The sequence below is a fragment of the Rhinolophus hipposideros genome (genome assembly GCF_964194185.1).
Source record: "Rhinolophus hipposideros genome assembly, chromosome: 25".
NCBI lineage: Eukaryota > Metazoa > Chordata > Mammalia > Chiroptera > Rhinolophidae > Rhinolophus > Rhinolophus hipposideros.
In genome coordinates this window covers 27206020-27226417 of record NC_138071.1, presented here as the reverse complement: position 1 = coordinate 27226417, position 20398 = coordinate 27206020, and the positions used below count along the sequence as shown (strand labels likewise).

Here is a 20398-nt window from a genome sequence, read left to right as displayed (position 1 = left end):
TGGTCCCATCCTATAGCTCTGCGAGGGACAGACAAACCCTGAAAAGTTGTTACACCAGGTTCCCCCAACTTTACATTTTACCTCTGAATTTTAAAGTGGGAAAACTGTTGGTACTACGAAGCATTTGGCATTTGCTTGAAAAAAATGGAGGAATCCGTCTATCCTTTTCATATGATTATAATGATGGCTGGCATCTGCTGAGCATATGGAGGCACTAAGCCGCTTACAGGTATCTCATCTAACTCCCAGAACAACCTTTAGAGGTAAATATTTTTTCCCCCTATTGTATGGAGGAGGAAGTTAAGAAAGGAAGAGGTCGAATAAATGACCTCAGGGGACGCATCTGGGAACCGGGTTTCAAATACAGTGTTCCAGAGCTGGTGCTCGGAGCCGGCGTGCATAACTGATACGAAGCGATCCTTTATTCAGAAACCCTCTCCATGTGTTCTCACCTCCTAGACATTCTTAAGTCCTTTCCACCAGGCCACCCAGGCTCACCAACATGGTGACCAATGGCTCCATTTTGCAAACTCCAGTGGACACCTCCCTGCCTTCTTAGTAACAGTCGGCAAAGATGACTATTCCCCTGCCCCAGACAGCGCTCTGGTATTCTCCTCACACCTGTCTGGCTTGTTGATTTCCTCTTTTTCCTGGTAACAGGTTTAGTGTGGTAATTTACATGCCATCCAATTGCTCTTCTTCCTTGAGCATTAGATATTGGGCTTCCTCACGGCTCTGTCAGAGGCCCACTCTCATTTATACCCTCACCTTCGCCAGTCTTCTTCCCTTCCATGGCTTTAGTTACCATGACACCTGTCACCCAGTGTTGTAATCGCATGGATTTAGTTACCATGATGCTTTAATAACTGATGATGCCCAAGTAGGTATCTCCAGCCACATCTGTCCCGAGTATCCAGTTGCCTGCTCGGTGTCTCTGCCTGATTCATCTCGCGACCGCTCTGTTCTGCCCCTCCCCCCTCCTCTTTTTTTTAAAGCCAGCCTGATTCAGTGAGTGGCACCTTACCCTCCTAGCTGTTTGTTTGTCACAAGAATGACGGTTAGCTCCAGCCCTCTTGCTCTCCCACGTCCAGGTAATCACATCCTCTCGCTTTTGCTTCCTGAAGACTGCCTCTCTCTGTCACTTCTGTCCTCAGTCTAGGCCAGGCCACCACCATCTCTCTCAAACTAGTGAGGAGCGCGATGTGTCCCAGCATTCTACTCTGACCCCTCCCATCAGTCCCCCATACTGCAGTTAGAGACATAAAAACATGTATCTAATCATGTCGCTTCCACGCTTAAAAGCCTTCAGTGACTTTCCTTGCCTTTCGCTGGAGCCCGATTTCTCGCCCTGTTCTCCGAAGCACCTTCCCGCCTGTCCCTCTGCCGCCTCCAGCTCACTGGTCCTTAAGTCCCTTAAACTGCCGTGTTCCTTGGCACCTCTGGGCTCCACACAAGCTGTTCCCTCCTCCCGGAGTGTACGTCCCCCTCCTCTTGCCCATCAGTTCTCAGTGGAAATGCTGCGTCGTCGGGGAAGCCCCAGACGGACGTCACTTTCGGTCTCAGGATGCCCAGAGTTGAGGGGCTGTTAAGGAGAGAAGCATTTACTCCTGTTTTTTTTACCAGTGAACTGGAAGCTCTAGAAGGATGGGGACTGCCAGGTCTCGAAGTCATTATGGTGAATAAGACGTAGTTTTCAGTAAGCATTTGGAGGGCGTGTATGTATATGTTTTACTAAAAGCTTTAACATTCACTCTGGCACCTGGGCCTCGTGCACTTCAGGTGGTTAAGGTTCTTTCTTATAAAGAAATCAGGCATTTCTGTGTAAGGCGACCACGCAACATTGTAAATTCCAAGTCACCAGTAGCGCATTGTCCCACGACAGCTGCTTCCCCAGACACAGCGTCAGTGTCTGTGCCAGGCGTGCCCCTGGTGGGTACTGTAGGCACTGTCCAGTTGGCAGCCTCGCCCCATTCCTCAGAGTCAGCCTGCAGGAAAGATGGTGTTACTGCCACTTCACAAAGGAAGAAATTCAGACGCAGAGTGATTAAATATTTGCTCACGGTCCCAGGGAAGGTGATGGCAGATCCGCCCCTTCTCTCTTCTGTACTCGCGCCTCTGGGAACCTGGTTTCCCTGGAATCCCCATTGGAGAAGACTGGCCAGCTACCTGACATACTTGAGGGAAGTACCTGAGTGAGGCCTGTGAGCTTACAGAGCCGTCTTCTGTTGTTAGTGCTTCACTCTGCAAATCGTTTTTTTATATTTTGATTTGAAGTTGTAATTCTTCAGAGTGCTTCCACGTATTAGAAGGACAATATGTGCCGCATTAGAGATAGCCAGGGGCCTACAGCAGAAGGACCCATTGTGTTGCTAAGCCCCAAAGATGTGCACTCATTTGTGGACATATGTTTAAGCTCTGGTCAGCTGGCCCGTGTCAGTGTGAGTTAGAATGCGTTTTGTCAGAATCTCAAACTGGAAGACGCAGTGGGCATTCGGGGAAGTGCCAGCCTTCAGTTCACCTGATTGGATAGATGTGGACTGAATGGGGCTCCACACTTGTGATTCAAGGTGGTTTGCTAAATATATTCATTTCTCTTCCTTCCTAAAGTCCTATTGAAACATCAGCTGTCAAAGAAATCGAATACAAAAGGTGGTCTTGCTCAACAAAAACAAAAGCTTGGTTCTTGGAAAAGACCAGTAAAGTGGGTAAACCTTTGCAAAGTCTGTTCAAGAAAAAAAATGAGTGAAAATGCAAAGCATTAGAAAAGGGGGCTTAAAAAAAACAAAAGAAAAAAATCATAGAAAAATAATTTAAAAATTAAAAAAAAACAAGAGGGGCTTCTTAATTATAAATGCAGAGTTTAGAAAATAACATTAAAAAGAAACCTATACATATATCAAACTATACCAATAAATTTCAAAATCTTTTTACTTTTGAATACATTTTATCAATTTTTATTTTCCTGGTTAATTATCCTTTTGCTCATAAATTAATTGAATTGCACACTTGAAATGGGTGAGCTGTACGGACATGAAGTACCTCAATGAAAGCTGTTTTTTGAAAAAAGTAGTTAAAAGTCCTCACCCTTCCTTTGCCCCTGCTAAAGAGGCCTGATGGTCAACCTGTGGATGGTTGTTCTTGAAGGTTGTAAGACCTTCAAGAAACACTGAATGCCTCAGTTATTTGAATTCTTTTGGGGCATAAGAAAGGATGGCAGCTTCCCAGCTCATTCTCTGAAGCTGGCTTAATCCCGACATCAAAATCAGGTGACAGCGCATGAAGAAGAAAACAAATGACTAACCTGGCACTTAAAATATGGGCCGAACTCCTACATAAACCTCAGCACAGTGAGCCATGTACCGGGCTGTGAGCAAGCTAGGTTTGTCCCAGAAATGCAAGAAGACTGCACTTCACTACGAACCACCAAGGGTTTCAGGTCAACAGATTAAAGGAGAGAAACCTCTGGGTGTCTCAGATATTGGAATAGGGACTGATAAAATTCAGCATGTGTTCCTTTAACAAAATCCTCCGTAAGCTAGTAGGAGAGGAAACTTCTTCCAGTCGCTGAAAGCCACCTGCCCTAAGTGGTGGGGGCCAGTGCAGGGGAGCTCCTGGCCTCGTCCCAAAGGTGTCCTTGCTTCCCTGACCTGCGTGGTGCTCTGCCTGGCTTGATCCCCATGAGCTTACCTGGGTCCTCACTGTTGCTGCAGCTCAGTAATTGGGTCTGTTTCCTGAATAAAAGAAAACATGAGTAGGTGCTCAGTCATGTGGTTCCTAGAATTCATCGTGAAGTCATTTTAAAACTCTGATGAGGATCATGTAGAATTTCAAGGTCACTGTCTGTCTGTCTGTGACATTCCTTAGGCATATAGGGCAGCTCATTGTGAACCACCTAACTGGGGAAACTGTGAGCCTGTACTTATCTGCACTTTTCCTTCTTTTCTCGGAACTCTTTGCCCCCAGCCTAGAAAGGCATATGCATTTTCCTCTTCAGTAGATACTTTACCCTCAACACACAAAACCAAATGCAAATAGCATGGAGAAGGGGAAAAAAATCTACTGCTTTTCATTTATTCTACTATCTTATAAGTCCTGTAAAAGTAGATTTAAGCCTTAACTTTGTTAATATTCACGTTTCTAAGCACTTCAGAAAAATGTATGACTTTAATCTTTCCCATATACTTTTAACTTCCGTGTTCCCCTTTTTGGCTTATTTCTTGCTAATCTATTTTAAGTGATTTTCTAAGAAGGAAAAGATACTGTATGAATGTAATCAAGTTGTGTGTCTAAATGTAGAATAAAGGATCAAAGATAAATGTTAAAATAACTGACGTAGTGATAATCTTTTACACTTTTAAATGTAAAATTTGAATTTTGACGTTAAACCCTGTGACTAGCCTGCATTTTTCGTTTGCCATGGAGGACGTCAGTCACTGCTTTAGTGCTGAGTGCACACCAGCAGGAGCGGATCAGAGCGAGCAGCTACTCTCCGGTACACAGGCTTTCATTCTGGCAGGGCTCTGATGCACTGTCTCTGCGCAGAGGGGTTCACTGGGCCCTGGGCCCAGAGCCAGCGAGTGAATTCAGTGTGGTGCTGACGGTGTGGTGACATCATTAGAGAATCAGGGCAGTTCGCCGAAAGCCGCCTCTGTCGTTTCCTTTCACTTCTCTTAGTGAATCAGGTCCCTCTGTGGTCTGGGGAACACGGAGCAGCAAGCGTTGGGGGCCCTGCCTGCCACCTCATCTCACTCATTCTCTGTCTCCCTCCTTTAGTCTCCTCTTTCTTAGACTAATGATCGAATGACAGTCTGTCCCCTTCGTTTTCACACACGTAAGGCTGCAAGCGACAAAGAATCACCCCATCTTAGACTATATTGTTTAACAAATCCTTTCCGGATTAAAATTCTGTGTAAATAGTTTCTAGAGAAAGTGATTTATGACGGGAGTGGTCATCTCTGAAATGTGACTTCGTCAAGTTGTTTTGCTGTATTTTCAGGTTTTTAAAATACGTATACAGTAGTGTGAACATTGTAAGGTCTTCTGCAATGGTATTCAATTCCATTACATTTTCGTCCAAAAGAATTAGAAAATAGCTTCAGTGTAAAACATACCTGCAAACACTTTTAAAGCTTTAGATCAATGCTGTTCCTTTCGTTTTTAAAACTTATATGGGACACTACCATGGGAACATTATTTCTCTGACTAAAAACATCCATTTGCAATCCTTCCATCTTATAAAGGTATATAAACAAGTTTCTTTACTGATCATTAAATCTAGATTCACCAGTATTCTTTTAAACCTGTTTAGGTTATTTTTCTCCCTGAGGTTAGAAATGTAATACAGAAATCTCGGATTCATGCTTGGTCCTCTGCATTTTACGAATGTGTCTTTCAGTGACAGACAACTGAGCAGGCAGGAACTTGTCCTAATACGGGTGAGGAACATTCTGGGTGCCTGTCCACTTCGTCGCAAAGCCCCAGTCTGAAGGAAGGGCAGACCTCTACCTTTAGTACCAGGCGTACAACGACCCCCAAAGTGAGCGACACACAAACGCTAATGGGAACTTCAAAACTGGAGCCATCACTTCTGACGTGAGGGCCGTAGGAAGGTGGTATGGGCCGAGATCCTTTAATTACTTCAGCAAAGACCTTTATTCCAAATAAGGTCTCCTTCTGACGTTGCAAGTGGACATGTCTTTTGGGGGGGCCACTATTCAACCCACTACAGAAAGACAGGTAGGGGTTCAGTAGGCCATGGTAGGATGGGAAGGCACTGTTCTAGAAAAGAGAAGAGTACACAAAGCAGACACAGAAACACAAAGGGCACATTCCCAAAGTTCAAAAACTTCCCTTTGACAAGGAGGTATCAGTGTGATCCTAGAGTTAAGTTTCCCAGGGGATGTGAGCGGAAAGGTGGGTTAGAGATAGATTGCTAGAAACCTCCAGTGACAGTGATGGGGGTACTTGTATGTTGTGTACCGTGTTCCCCTGAAAATAAGCCCTCACCGGGCCATCAGCTCTAATGCATCTTTTGGAGCAAAAATTATAGTAAAATAAGACCGGGTATTATATAAGATCGAGTATAATATAATATAATATAATATAATGTAATACCAGGTCTTATGTTAATGTTTGCTCCAAAAGACTCATTAGAGCCGATGGTCCAGCTAGGTCTTATTTTCGGGGAAACACAGTAGTAGGGAGGCCTCGTCCGGAAGAACTGAGCGGAGGGTGGTAGGTAATCAGATCTGCTTTACAAACAGAAATGCTTACTTCCACACTTGCCTGTTTAGAGTGACTAATTGTGTTTATACTTAGATGTTGCATTTTCAAATTGTTTTGTTAACCTGCACAAATTAAACACTTTAACATATACTTTCTAATTCCCAGTAGTGTTCTTTAGCAACTTCCTCGAACAGTACGTTAGCTTAGCGTCGTGTGGGAAGGGCAAGGGCGGTAAGGTGTACGGTCGTGGCACAGACACGGCCTCCTTCCATGGACCAGTCAGTCAAGGGCCACTATAAGGCTGTAATTATGCTTCTATCCCGTCGTATATAAAATAACAAAGAATGGAACATTGTGATAATATCTTAACCTCAATTACCTTTTGAATAATGAGAGTTTCAACTTCTTGCCTTCTCAGGAATTTTAATAATGCATTCCAAACAACCTGTTATTGTTGAATGGTTTGGGGGTTTTCTTGTTTTTTGTGGTTGGTTTTTTTTTTTTGATTTAACTCCAAATTCTTCTAGCTTTCTGTTTCAGTGCATTTTTTTCCTTCAAGTGCAATTGGAGACTTCATCATAATGTAAATAATACAAATGATGCTTCCTATAATCAGCTTATGTGAATGTGGAGAAGCAGTAACATTTTATAATATTTTACTGTCTTTTTCTGCCTTAAAATGTGAACACTTTTGTTATTGATGTGGTTTTATTACATCAATAATAATCTGTTCTTACTGCAAACCAAAATAAATTTTGTTATCCTCTGTTTTACATAGTTAACATTTTGCATTTGCTTTGTTTGGTCAAGCGTTTTACAAAAGTATTTTTAAAAAGTATTGTAAATCCTCCTCAAGACCCATAGCCCCAGTCTAATGAGAAAACCATCAGAGTTCCAGTTGAAGGCCGTCCTCCAAGGTACCTGCCCAGCCCTCCCCAGAACGACCCCATCCATTCAAACCAAGGAAGGTCTAAGAAACCGCCATAGCCACGAGAAGCCTCAGGAGACATGGCCGAATGTAATGTGCGACCCTAGAGGGATAAAAACGAAGGAAATCTGAATAACGAAAGGACTTTTGTTAATAATTTGTTCGTTATTATTTTACCGGTTCATTAATTGTTACAAATGTCCCATACCAATGTAAGACTGATGAAGGAAACACAGCTTTCAGCGTCATCAGGGCACTGGTGTGCGCTCAGGAAAGGACCCAGGGAGCCCCACTCCCTCACCGCCCTCACTGCCTGGGAAGCGCACACAGAGGGCCCAGCTCCCCGCAAAGCCCCAGCTGACCTGGAGACTGTGGGTGTGAGCAGGGAAGGCCGGGGAGGACGTGGGCAGAAGAGAAAGCCACACAGACTTGGAATGTGCTCCACACCCATACCCATGCAGCGGCGAGGGTGGACGCCCTGCTGGCCTGAGCACTGCCTCTGACCAGTCCTAACGGAGTATGGGGTTGTGGCTCAAAGTCTGAAATACACATCTTGAGTCCACACTGAGATAGAAAGACAGACAACACTCCCATGCAGAATTCCACGTGCCTTCTTTAGATTCTGTGCCCTCAACGAGGTGGCACATAACTCCTGGCCCGTTTAAGTGCGTGCTGCGTGTACCGTGACTTCCTTGCCAAGACTGCAGGGTTGGGGGAGGGGAAAGAGTGCAGTGGAGATACCTGACGGCCATTACCAGAGCAGGTGATCCCGAGGAGTCCTGTTGATGGCAGGTTCCCTTGATGTGGTGGGATGACGTGGCATTTACCTGACGGTCTTCCTCCCAAAACACATGAGCCCAAGATTGAGATCATGAGATGACATCATGCAAATCCAAATTGAGGGCCATTCTACAGAATCCCTGCCCAGGACTCCTCTACACTGTCAAGGTCATCAACACCGAGAAACTCACAGTCTGGGGGAGCCTAAGGAGCGTGGTGACTAAAGGTGCTCTCTTGTGTGGATCCTGGACCAGACACAGGACATTAGGGGAGACTAAGGAAATCCTAATGAAGGGTGAACTTCCGTCAGAATGTGTCAGTACTGGCTCCTCAGCTGTGACTAATGTGCCACAGTAACATGGGGCGTTACATTTAGGGGAAACCTGGCGTGGGGTATACGAGGAACGGTTTCATCTGCACAGATTTTCTGTCAATCTAAAGCTATTTGAACTAAAATGTTTATTTAAATATTTTTAAAACTCAACAGAAGAATTATGATGGAACCCTAAAAAAATGTTTAACACAAAACTTAGGGTTTAAAATTCTGAAAGTTTGAGTATTTCTTTTCATAGTATTTTAAGATTTTGTTTCAGATATTCATAGGATAGTAACATCTGTAATATGTGTGTTCCTTTTATGAAAAGTCTTGATTTAATTCATGAACAAAATATTTTGTTCAGGGTTCCTTCTGGGAGGTGGATTATTACATTTTATTATCGTTTCCGTCTTGAATTCATTCATTTGAACTTGAGTATATGGATCTGTCCTGCAATTTGTAACATAAACAGTAGTTGGCTGCACTGGTCTTTGACCTTTGTGTTTGCACAAACCCCCCACTGAATAGGCTATGAGGAAACCACACGGACAGCATGGCAGCCTGATGTTTGGCACTATGAGAGCAGTGAGGGCAGAAATGGTTCAGAACTTCCTGTACACCTATTACCAGAGCTTTCTGAGTTTCTTTCCTGTCAAGACTCCCGTTTTCCAGTAGATAAGTGTTTCAGGGGAAATGGAAGCACAGGAACTTAAATGTCCTCCTTCCAGGCTCTGACTGCTGCCTACATTCATGTGTAAGCCCCACTCTAGTCCTCGGTCTTACTCGTGATGGTCTCATGACAGTTGGTGTCTCCTCCACTGGCTATAGAACCTACGAGGGCGGCAGCACATTTTTCGTATCCCTGGGGACCCCAGCCTTGCACAGTGGAAGCTGTTGGTAGTGGATCCTGTCAGTGCCTCGCCCACGTCCAAGTTCTCTTATTTCACCATCTCTGCCAGAGGGCATTCCTTGGCACCCAGGCAGAAATGCCAGAGGTAAGGCCTCAGGATGACCGCTGACCGAAGCGGGCAGGAGTGGTCGTACTCAGCTAGTCACCGCCTAGGTGATCTGGGATCCGGTCCATCTCCTGTTGCATTGCTTATAGCTTATAGCCAGGTGACCTCATGCTCTGGCATCGTGCGAGTTTGGAGGGCAGACTGTGTCGGCGTGTTCACCTTTGTGTCTCGACATGGGACGGTGCCTGGTCGACAGCAGCACTCCACAAGTATCTGCTGGACACGCGTGCACGAGTCGATGAAGCAGCAGAGTGTTCCTGGTGAGCAGTGCCAGAGTCTCGGACAGATTGAAATCCTGCTGTGGTCACTTCCTGTCTGACTTCAGGGCAGTTACTTGGCTTCTCTTAGCCACCGCTCACTCGTGTGTAAAGTGAGGAGATTCATGCATACCCCTCCAGGTTGTTACCTAAATCACAGGTGATTGGTTGTAATGCCCGGTGTCACAGTGCAGACATGCCTGGCCCACAGTCAGCCCGCGGGGTGCATGTCTCGTGGGTAGGTGGCCTTGAGGTTGGGTTGCAATTGGACAAGAAAAGGTAGAAAAGGATGCTTAGATTACAGCAGAATGAACAAGTTCTGGGACGTGAGAGTAAAGACAGGAGGGAGCTTAGCAGCGAGCCGGTTGCCTGGACCTGAGAACAGGAAGTGGGGAAATAGGTTCCTGAGAAGCCAGACCACGGAGGTTCGTGGATGCCAGACTGAAGTCGGACTCGATTCCATGAGCAGGAGCGGAGATACTTGAGAAGGGAACTGTCCGGGAGTGACTGGACTGATGGGATTATGAATTATGGTACCCTGAGGAGCGATCGGAATTGAAAATAGAGATTTGGGAGCGGTTTGCATAGTTTATCATGAAATGGGCAAAGCAGCCAGCATGTCCTGAGTACCACGTAGGAAACCAAAGAATAACGAGGGAGGGCTGCTTTCCACAACCAAGGAACCTGGTCATTGTCATACTTTTAACACTTACTTTGTTAAGGACTTGATACAGTAACTTTTTTCTTCCCATGTATTTCCCAGGCCGTCTAAATCTCCCCAGAACGTACCGACCGGTGCGGGCTAAATGGAGTTGTCCGAGTCGCTTGGAGATGTAGACGCTGAGCTGGGCCTTGAGCAGTCTGGAGTCGGGGCATCTCAGGCAGGGCCGTAGGACGGTCGTCCTGGCTAAGAGCAGAGCTTTGGGGTCTGGAGGTATCTGGGTTCAGATTCTGCTACTGCAACTTCTCGGTCATGTCCTCGAGCTGCGGTCTAGTGAAGGAGGATGTAAGTGGGCCAAGAGGAGATGCGACAATGCTCCAGGCCGAGGAAACAGTCGCTGAAGGCGGTGGAAGAAGAGAGCAGAGCATTTAGGAAGAGGGAGAGAAAACTTGGTGCTGGAGGAAGTCCTGGGGCGTGGGGGGCACACCTTGCAGGGTAGGGTCCCATGGGCCACGTCAAGGATTTTGTCGTTTCCTGAAATAGTCAGAAGCCATTGAAGTGTTTTCAGCAGAGGTGTGACATGATTCGATTTGTGTCTGGCAAAGCCATTCTGAATGCAGCGTGGACATCTGTTGAAGAGAACAAGGTTGAAAGCAAAGAGACCAGTTAGGAAGTTAGAGTATTTATCAGATCTAGGGTAGTGGCCGTGGATGGAGGCAGAGAGAAATGGGTGGAAATTAAGAGATACTTGTGGTGTGAACCCAACCGTGCGTCGTGACAAAGAGGTTAGGCTGAAGGACCCAGAATGACAGGAATGATGCCTAGATTTCTGGACCATTGGCGGATGGTGGTGCCATGCAGTTATAAATGTACTGTAAACCCTCTCAATACATTGTCCCTTTTATCAGCTGTCAATCACCTTTTACAGATTTAAATGATAAGACATATTTGTCCACGTAATTACTGTTTTCTGTGCACTTTGTCTCCTTAGGTAGGTCCATATTTCTTTTTGACATTTATGTAAATGATACCTTTATATAAAAATGTTTTTAATTCCCAATTGTTCATTGCTAGTATATAGAAAAACAGTAGCATAGTTTTTGTTTTTTATTAACTCTGCCTTCTGTAATCTTGCTAAACTTTTTTTTAAGATCTGGAAACTTTTGCAGATTCTTTGGTATTTTCTGTGTAGAAAATCAAAGTCCGCAAATAAAGACAGTTTATTTTTCAGTCTGCATGCTTTATTTTATTTTCCTTGCCTTATTGCACCAGCAAGCACCCCAGCATGGCGCTGAATAGAACTAGCAAGAGTGAACACCCGTGTCTTCACTCTTACCGGGAAAACATTCGTAGTTTTCATTAAGTCTCTTAGCAGGAGGTTTTTCATACATAATCTTTAGCCAATCGAGGAAGTTCTGTATTATTACTAACATTTGCCTTTTTTTCCCCCTTTTTAGCAGAAGACTCAGAAAGTGGTGTTTACATGCGATTCATGAGGTCACACAAGTGTTATGACATTGTCCCAACCAGTTCAAAGCTTGTCGTCTTTGATACTACATTACAAGTAAGTGTGCCCAGTTTCCGTGAATTTTTGGTATATACCTGGACGGCTACTTTATAAGGTGACGTAAATGCAGCAGTACCAGCAGACAGGCATTGAGTACCCTAACACGGCAGGCTCTGTGTGGAGGGCGTCTGAATTCACAATGGGGCAGCCTTATGAGGAATGTGCTGTTACTCTTCTCCTCCAGATGAGGAAAGTCAGGTTCTAGAGCTAAAGAACTTAAGTCACACAGCTTAATCCACAATTCCTAGAGTTTAAGAACTTCATCCACAGAGCTGGTGAGCGGAGGGATCTGGAATTAGAACACAGGTCTGTCTGATGTGTGTTAGCGCCTAAGCCATGAACTGTGAAACTGCCTCCCTCAGTGTATCCTGGTGCTTTTGATTTAGTAGAATATATAAGTTCATTTGAAATATTGGTTAAAAAGGAAACACTTATTACAGTGGAGTATCTCTTGGGAGAACTTTATTGATCTCATTTTTAGCAGAAAATTGGAACCTTATCGTTTGGTATTAAAATTGTGCTTATTACAGCTCATTTTATGCCAACATGACTTATAATCGTATATGAAAAGTTCTAAGTTATAAATTCGGCGTTGGGATCAAATGTCATCCAGTGTAATAAAATGTGTGTCTACACATACATGCACATATGCATTTCGTGTCTGTGTTTATACATAAATCTTTACCAAGCAGGACTGTCTTCAGCTGTGTCCCCAGAAGCAGCCGCCAAGCCAGGAATTCATGGGCATTTGGCCCGTTCTTAGGGTTCCCCCCGGAGAGCGCTGAGGGCCTGGGGATGAACTGGAAGGCAAAGCCTGCAGGGGCTGCTCTCGGGCAAAGTCCCATGGGGGCGGCCTGCGCTGACCCCTCAGCAGGATGCGTGGGAGGAAGGTGCCCTTGGTCACCTCAGCGCCTTCCGTTCGTCCAGGGCTGTCCTGGGACACGTCTGCCCAGGCCCTGCCAGCCCAACCCAGTGCTCTGGGACCCCTCTGCAGCCTGGTCTGCTGTCATGCCTAGTGGCACGCCCTGAACCTCTTCTTCTGAGGACACTTGGGCCCTTGCTGTCTTCTGACACTTTGCCTGCAGCCAGTGCCAGCTGCACAGAATTCCCAGGAACGTAAAAATGGTTTTGTTCTTAATTTTATTATTTTCCAGTTGTTTTTTGTTAGCATGTAGAAATACAATTGATTTTTGTAAATCAACCTCATATCTTATGACTACTAAATTCACTTTGGACCAAGTAACTTTCAAGGTCCTTTCTAAAACCCTAAGATTCTCTGATTCTTTGACACAAAAAGGACAGAGAAGCCTCCAAATACGGTATTATAGGAGGAAAGTTAGCAGACAGTAACTTTAAGAAATACAGTCTCTACCACTGTAACTACAGATTTCAGTAGTAAAATAACTAGAAATTCTGAATTCCCAAAAAGAACTGCCAGCTCAACCCATCTCACCCTCCCTCCTACCCCCGAAAAGACTTACTTTTTCAAGAATCAGTTCTCCTGACCGTTGGTTTTCCACCAAGAGAAAAGTAAGTGGCAGCTGGTACAACCTGTGTGTTCTCACTCTCAGCTTCTCCCTTGCCATGAAATTGACTTTCTTCTGAATTTAGAATTTAGCTGAAGTGAGTAATCCATGAAAAATGTGGGGCCAGCCTGTCGTGAGAAGTGGCTGTAAAGCAAGCCCGGTTTTACCTCATTGGTCTGTGGGTCACAGGAGTCCCTGCGACCAGACGGTGGGTGTGGATGGGGGCTCGGGGTGACGCTGCAGGAGCAGGAGGCGCTGCTCCGGCCGCTTCCTCCTCCTCTCCGGGCTGCACAAGCGTCCTCCCTCATTCCGTGTCTGTGATGGATGGCCGTGCTGCACCCCAGCATTTGGCTTGACAGGCCAGATAACACCCCATTTCATGATGGGACACTCAGGCTGCAGTCACTCTGCATCTCCTCATCAGTTGTTCCGTCGTCTCTACCAGGGCTTAGTAGGAAGCCAGGAACTGTTTCTCAGAAGGAAAGTAGTTATCTGCATGAGAAGGCGTGTCTTTTCCCTGGTTTGTCCCCCAAACCTTAGACATGTGCCCTGTGAGTCTCCTATGCTGCTTGGCGGGGCTTCAGAGGCACCCCTTGCTGGCCTTGGGCCGCATGGATGAGGAGCCCACGCTTGCTGCACGGAATTACCTTGCTCTGGTCGCCTCTGGGTCACTCAGTAAAGGTGGCAGAGTAGCCACCCAGATTGGTACATGTTGCCCAGGTATTGTGTGGGTGGCAGGGCATGTGCAGGACACCCCTTGAATTTCCCTTGGAGGCGTGTCTCTGACACGGCAACCTGTGCGTCTGTCACCCAGAAAGCACATGCTCTGGTTGGCATATATCTCCTGAGGCATCTGAAGTATGAAATCCAGCCAGTAACATCCCTACGGACGCTGTTAGGGCAGAGCATGAGGGCCACAGAGCCCTGCGCCAGCTCCCAGCAGACCGCGCTAGGGCTTCATCCTTGGTATGGAGACAGGGTGCGTGTCCCCAAGGTACCGCATTTGGATTCCGCTGCAGTTAGTCACCGCGTGGTTACATCCAGTAATCTGCAGCCCCAGGCCAGACGCACTGTTCGGCTGCGGTGGCAGACCCCCAGCGTCTGCCCTTCCCAGGGATGACTGATGGTGTTTGGTTTGCTAGCCTGGCAGCCACATGGGGAAGCTGGAAAGTCAGCATTGGTGAAGTCTGCAGTCTGCACAGTACATTTTCTGTCTGATTTTGGAAACGTCAGCCCTGTAGCAACAAGATCGGGGCTTTTCAGGACCGGCCCCGGGGCCCTCAGCTTCTCTGATGGACACAGAGTCTGCCGGAGCCTCTTGTTCCCTCTGTACGAGCCCAGCGCACTGGCAGAGTTTGCCCACACCAAGTCCTGTGGTCCTCCCCCTGCCAGGATGGCCGAGGCAGCAGCCTTCTGCACCCGGGCATCCCTAGGGTGCAGTATCACAGTCACAGGTGATGTTTGTCCATCTTGACACCACTGCTGGCCTGGGGCCTGGGGAATCCAATCCCCCGCCGACCAAGGGCTGTGCACTGTGTTCAGGCCCAAGGACGTGAGCCCAGCCCAGACTCTCTGTTCCCAGCACCTGCCTGGTGCCACTTTCTGCATAGCAGAGAGCCAGTCAGGAAACAGAAGCTGCACCAGCCGTGGCACAGGGAATTAACGTAAACAATGTTAACTGGGTAACTGCAAGGGTAAATACAGACCTCTCTTCGTTTGGTGGTGCTCTCGAAATGTGGCTCCCGGACCAGCAGTTCCAACATAAGCCTGGAACTTGGAGGAAATGCAGATTATCCAGCCCCTCTCGGACCCACTAAATCAGAAAGTCGGGATGTAGCAGAGTGATCCATATCTTCCCAAGTCCTTCAAGTGATTCTGACACACTCTAAGGTTGAAAAACCACTGCTGTGAGGCCTTGTGGAGGTAAGGGGGTCCTGTGGTGCCTTCTGGCTGGCGCCGTGTCTCTGGAAGGTGAGGATGGTGAGCTCATCCTGCACATAATGTGAAAATGACAGGCTGGGTTCAGCTGCTGCTGCAGGAAGCAGGTGCCAGGTAGAGCAGTAGTGCTGGGGTGAAGCTCACAGGTGCAAATACGGACACAAGAACATGCATCTAGGGAGAATGAAGTGAAAATGAAGGCAGAAATCAGTTTGATGCTTCTACAAGCCGGGAAATGCCAGAGATTGCCGGCCAACCACTAGCAGCGAGGCGAGAGGCCTGGAACAGATTTTTCCAGAGAAAAGGAACCACCCTGCCGATACCCTGATCTTGGACTGACCTAGAACGGAGATGAATTTTAAAACTGATAACAGTTTGAGCAATTGTGTATCAGTTGAAAAGAAATATTCAGCTGTACCCGAGACCCCAAGTTTTCTCCTGCAGATTAGAACCAGACTATTCCAGTCCTCTCTCTCTCCTGTTTACTGGTTAATTGTTTAACACCCTGTGCCTTCAATAATTGTGAAGGATTTTCTACTTACAGTTTTAAATTGTTCCTCAAGTAACTCCACGCTGGTGTTAAGAAAGCCAAGTAAAGGCTTCGTTATCACAAAGAAGGGGCAGCCAAACCACAAAAGCAGCGGGCAGGTTACTGAGCTGGGGGGAGTGGGGGGTTGAAACACTCTTCATTAAGGAGTGTGAGTATATCTTGTCCACTGTGGAATATTCCATTAGATATTTGAAGGGTGGAATCCTGACTCTCTCCACGATGTGTGGGCATGTCAGCGGTGCGTGTGGGTGAAGTTAAAGCAGTAAATCTTTCTGTCTGCTTCTGGTTGGGTCAGCATAGCGTGGAAAATTAAAGCATTTACCTTTATTTGGCTCTCAGTGTTGATTCCAAGCCGAATGTCTTCACACACAAGCCCAGTGAAGCCCCCCAGTCACCTGTGCGACCCATTTTGTAACTCAGAATGTCGAGGCTCAGAGAGGGTCAGAACCTGAGCCCAGGAAAAGCCGAAAAGAAATAGGAGGTGGTTCACTTCACTCCGGGTAGTCTTAGTGTTTGCTTGCTTCCCATCTCTTGCCAAAGTGATGCACCTTCACCTTAAATTCGTACTGTTCTCTCCGCCGTTGGACTGCTTCTTGGGGGTCCCTCACTAGCTCCCTGCCACCGAGCTGTTCAGTGCCGGCTGTGTATTTCTGCTCAAGAGTAACTGAAGTCAGCCTGCGGAGTCTGTTTCTAAAGTCCATACGACGGCCTGTGCACCTGCCTGTGTACCTGGCACACAGCAAGGCTCCTTTCCTTTGTGCTGTGGTTACAGTGGCCTTGACCCTCACTGAGTAACTCAGCAGCGATTACACGCTGTGGAGCTTTTAGTGGAGATCAGCCAGAGCCTCTCTGTAGAGAGGCAGGCCTTTCTTCTGCGTCTGAAAGAACAGCCATTACACATGAATGTGAAAATTAACCCCAGCTGATGTGGGTGAGGCCTCAGTCAGATTCTTGATCCTTTGAACGTTAATGTCTTTTCCTCTGGCTGATTTTCTCTCTGCCTTTGATTTCTAGCATCTTGTCTGCGATGTGCGTAGATGTGGTTTTCTTTCTGTTTATCCTTCCTGGGACGTAGTTGATCCTTTTTGATGGATTCCAATTTTCTGTTGAAGCTCACCTATTTGACGATGATTTGGAGAATGCTCTCAGAAAAATGGCACAATTGCTGTGGAGCTCACTTCATAGCCTTTCTCTCAAGAATTGCGGCTCTTTGAGTCCTGCCTCTGCCACACACTCCAGTGCTTTCAAATAGCCATCTGTACGTTTCGTCCAAGTTACATAGTTGTCATCGTGGCCAAACTCAGAGCTCTCTGGAAGGGCTTTTCAACAGGTCTGGTCACTTAGTTTCATGAATGAGCCTGATGACTGATTTGTATACTGGTTTTCTCTGCTAAAAGATGCCCATACTCCCTTCCTATTCCAGCCAGTTTAGCAAAACAAGCTAATGTGTTTTAAAATCTGTTTGTTTGTGACTTCTCCCCCATATTCTGTCCTCATGGTTTTGAGGACGACAGTCGGATTCCCGGAGCAGCACCCAGGTAATAGTAGCAGCCCATCAGAACGGGCACGCCGTCCCTGGATTCCATCGAGCTACCCAAAGAGTATGGATATTTTGGCAGTTCTTGACACAAGCTGTGGCTCAAACACTGTGTCATCAATGTACAGTGCCACGTAGTTACTGTTTCTCTCCGGTGTCCTTGGCTCTGCTCGCCTCTCCCTCCCACTTCTCTGCTAGTTCACCCATCTTGTAGACAGACTCCCTGCTGCGCTCAGGCCAGCGCTGAGACAGGGCAGAAAATAATTAGTGGCCCTCCTTCCCCACCAGGTGCCTGCATAAGTCATTCTAAATAAAGACAGAAACAGGCTCTGAATTACTAACCCTCGTCTCATTTGAAGCTTCAGGTTCCTGTAATTTTCTCACTTCTTTTCATTATTAACAGGGGTTTTGGAATATAATGGGTGAGAAAAGAATCATTTTCTTTCTTAAAGAGAAAACTATAAACATTTAAAGAACTGCACTTTCACTGTCCCAGCTCCTTAAACTGGAAGTTTAGATTTTTTGCTTATTGCTCTTTGATCTTTTCCATTTAAACATATATTTTATATAATTCTAGTATATAATTTTATAGTCTGTTTTTTACTTCTATAAAACGTTTTTTTTCCCTTCAACATAGTCTTCATAATTATATGGTAGGATACTTTTTCCTCTTGATGTACCAATATTTAGCAAGTTTTCTTTTGTTGGGCAGATATTTTTCTAGTTTTCAATATTAGAGGTGATACCACAATGAACATCTTTGATTCAGGAATCCTACTCCTCGGTTTTTAGTCTGAGTAAATAATTCAACAGAGAGAAAGCAAGTGCCCAAACAGTGTGAATATTTTAATGGTTCTTGAGATAAGCTGTGGCTCAAAAACTGTCCTTACAGTATGGACGGGGCCACCAGTGGTTTTACAAGGGCTCTTGTATCAGGTGCTATAACTAAAAAATACGGGCTTATTGAGCAGCTGCCAACGGTGCTTTAAATTTAATGGCTTTGATTTTCGTTTCTTTGGCTACTAATAAAATTGAACCCTTTTCCCTGTGTTCATGCGTTCTCTGTGTTTAGAGGATCATTTGCGCACTGGGCTTTTGGCTTTCAATAAATCCTCACCTCTGATGCCTTCTTCACCTGTCGTGGCTCCCAGAGGGTGGGTGCTCGTCATGGGGGTTCAATGCGTGACTGTGTATAAATGCCCTGAACAGCGCCCGACCCGTAACAGGCACGGAGGGAATCTTTGTCTCTAAAAGATATAAAAGTACAAGTTTGTTACATCTTTCATAACTTTTCTTTCTCAGCCTCGGGGAAATGAGAAAGCATGCTTGTTTGTTTTGTTATTGAACATACGAAAAAGACATTTTCATTTCAAGTCATTTGCTAGAACTTCAGTGTTTTCAAATGAACTAATAACCACATATAGGAGAAATTAAGCTCTGAAGTTTAATTCTTTTGTATGGTTCTAATTACTACAGAAAGTCTCTATACAAGACTCTTTAGATACAATAAGAAAAAAAATGAAGTTAATTGTATTTCAGTTTCAAAAAGTAATCTGCAATCCTTATATGCCTTTAAATATAATACAAAAGCATTTTTGCTAATGTTAATAAATTCAGTTATTTTTAGGTTATCAACCTTAGAAAACTGAACGTTGAAGTTGACTGATTAGATTTGGCTGAATATTTTAGTTGAAAGTATTTTTTCCCCCTGACTCAAGGACTTTAAAAATATATGTTGTTTCTCTCATTTGTCTTCAGGTTAAAAAGGCTTTCTTTGCCTTAGTAGCCAATGGTGTTCGAGCCGCGCCTCTGTGGGAGAGTAAAAAGCAGAGTTTTGTAGGTAAGCAGTGTGGCCCCAGACAAAAACCTAAAAAGGGAAGCCTTCAAAGCAGGAAGCCTAAGGTATTTTAATCAGTGCAGTTGGAACTCAGCCTAGTAAACAAGTTTCCAAATTAAAGAACATGCTTCCTTCTATATCCAGGTAAGGTAGGCCCACTAGTAAACTTAAAAATACGTACTTTTCTTTTTTCTGTTTATTTATTGAGTTTCTTTTGCTTCAGCACCTTATTGTCTCTGAAGGTTCCTGTGCCCAGGGAACAGGGCCCGAGGGGGAGGCTGTGGTCAGACATGTGTCTGTCGACCCCCTTTGCTCACGTTTACACACCCACCTGTGGTCCGTCCCTGCTTCCCCGTAGGTGAACACCTCTTGACAGGCAAAAAATCTGGTGTAAATGTGACAGATAACCTTTGCTAAATCGTTATGACTGTTAAAAACATCCTGTGACTTACAAGATCTAAACTCCATAATGGTTTCTCACCTTCTAAGTCATAGCAGACAATGGATGTCATCTGTCACTGTGCGTCACGTGACTGTGAAATTACCAGCATGTGGCTGCCCCCCCATTACAGTGGCTGCCCCCCCCCTTTTCCACAGGGAAAGGTTCATGTCTTCTTTATCTGTGTATTCCTGGCATCTAGCATGTAGACGGCACTTAGCACACAGCAACTGGTAAAACCACTGTTAGTAGAATACTTCTCAGGAAACAGTCCAAGTGCCCCGAGGAGGGTCGTGCCTCTAGAGCTTCTGGAATACTTCATCTTATTTTAAAGTATTTTAAATTATTTACGTGTAGGTCTTTGGTGATGTTGTATGACGATCATTAAATTTTCTCTCATTAAATTGCCAAATGTGATTAGTTCCCCTTACTATCAGGTTTAATTTCAGCTAAATTTGTGTTATCTTAGTTGGGTGTAGATAATTAACAGATTAATAGTGTTAAACACTATATTACACAGTGCTTGATACATATGCTTTCAAAGCTTTTCTAGTAAATACTCCAGGTTTGCCTGTCTTTTGAAATCTTTCTTTTATGTTTTCATAGTTTCCTATTTAACACATAATTCTTTGTTCCAGGAATGCTAACAATTACAGATTTCATAAATATACTACATAGATACTATAAATCACCCATGGTAAGTGCCAGAAATCCTTATGTCACTGATTGGAGCTGTGTATTTCTGTGTGTGCACAGGGTTTGTGTATGTGTGTGTACATTTTAAGATGTTGTGTTTGTTTGTTTTTTTGGTAGCGGGGTGG

At 45.3% G+C, this 20398-nt stretch overlaps 1 protein-coding gene across 5 annotated transcripts in view; it reads left to right on the top strand.

Moving 5' to 3' along the window:
* The window catches only part of PRKAG2 (protein kinase AMP-activated non-catalytic subunit gamma 2), a 190402-nt gene that overhangs the window by 151229 nt on the left and 18775 nt on the right, over positions 1–20398 (top strand). For 3 of the 5 annotated variants that reach the window (XM_081038101.1, XM_081038102.1, XM_081038103.1), the window contains 3 exons: positions 11641–11747; positions 19060–19141; positions 20216–20274. In XM_081038101.1, coding sequence (XP_080894227.1) covers positions 11641–11747; positions 19060–19141; positions 20216–20274 — 248 coding nt within the window. The remainder of the gene's footprint in view (positions 1–11640; positions 11748–19059; positions 19142–20215; positions 20275–20398) is intronic. The other 2 variants (XM_081038100.1, XM_081038104.1) reach the window with 1 other exon arrangement.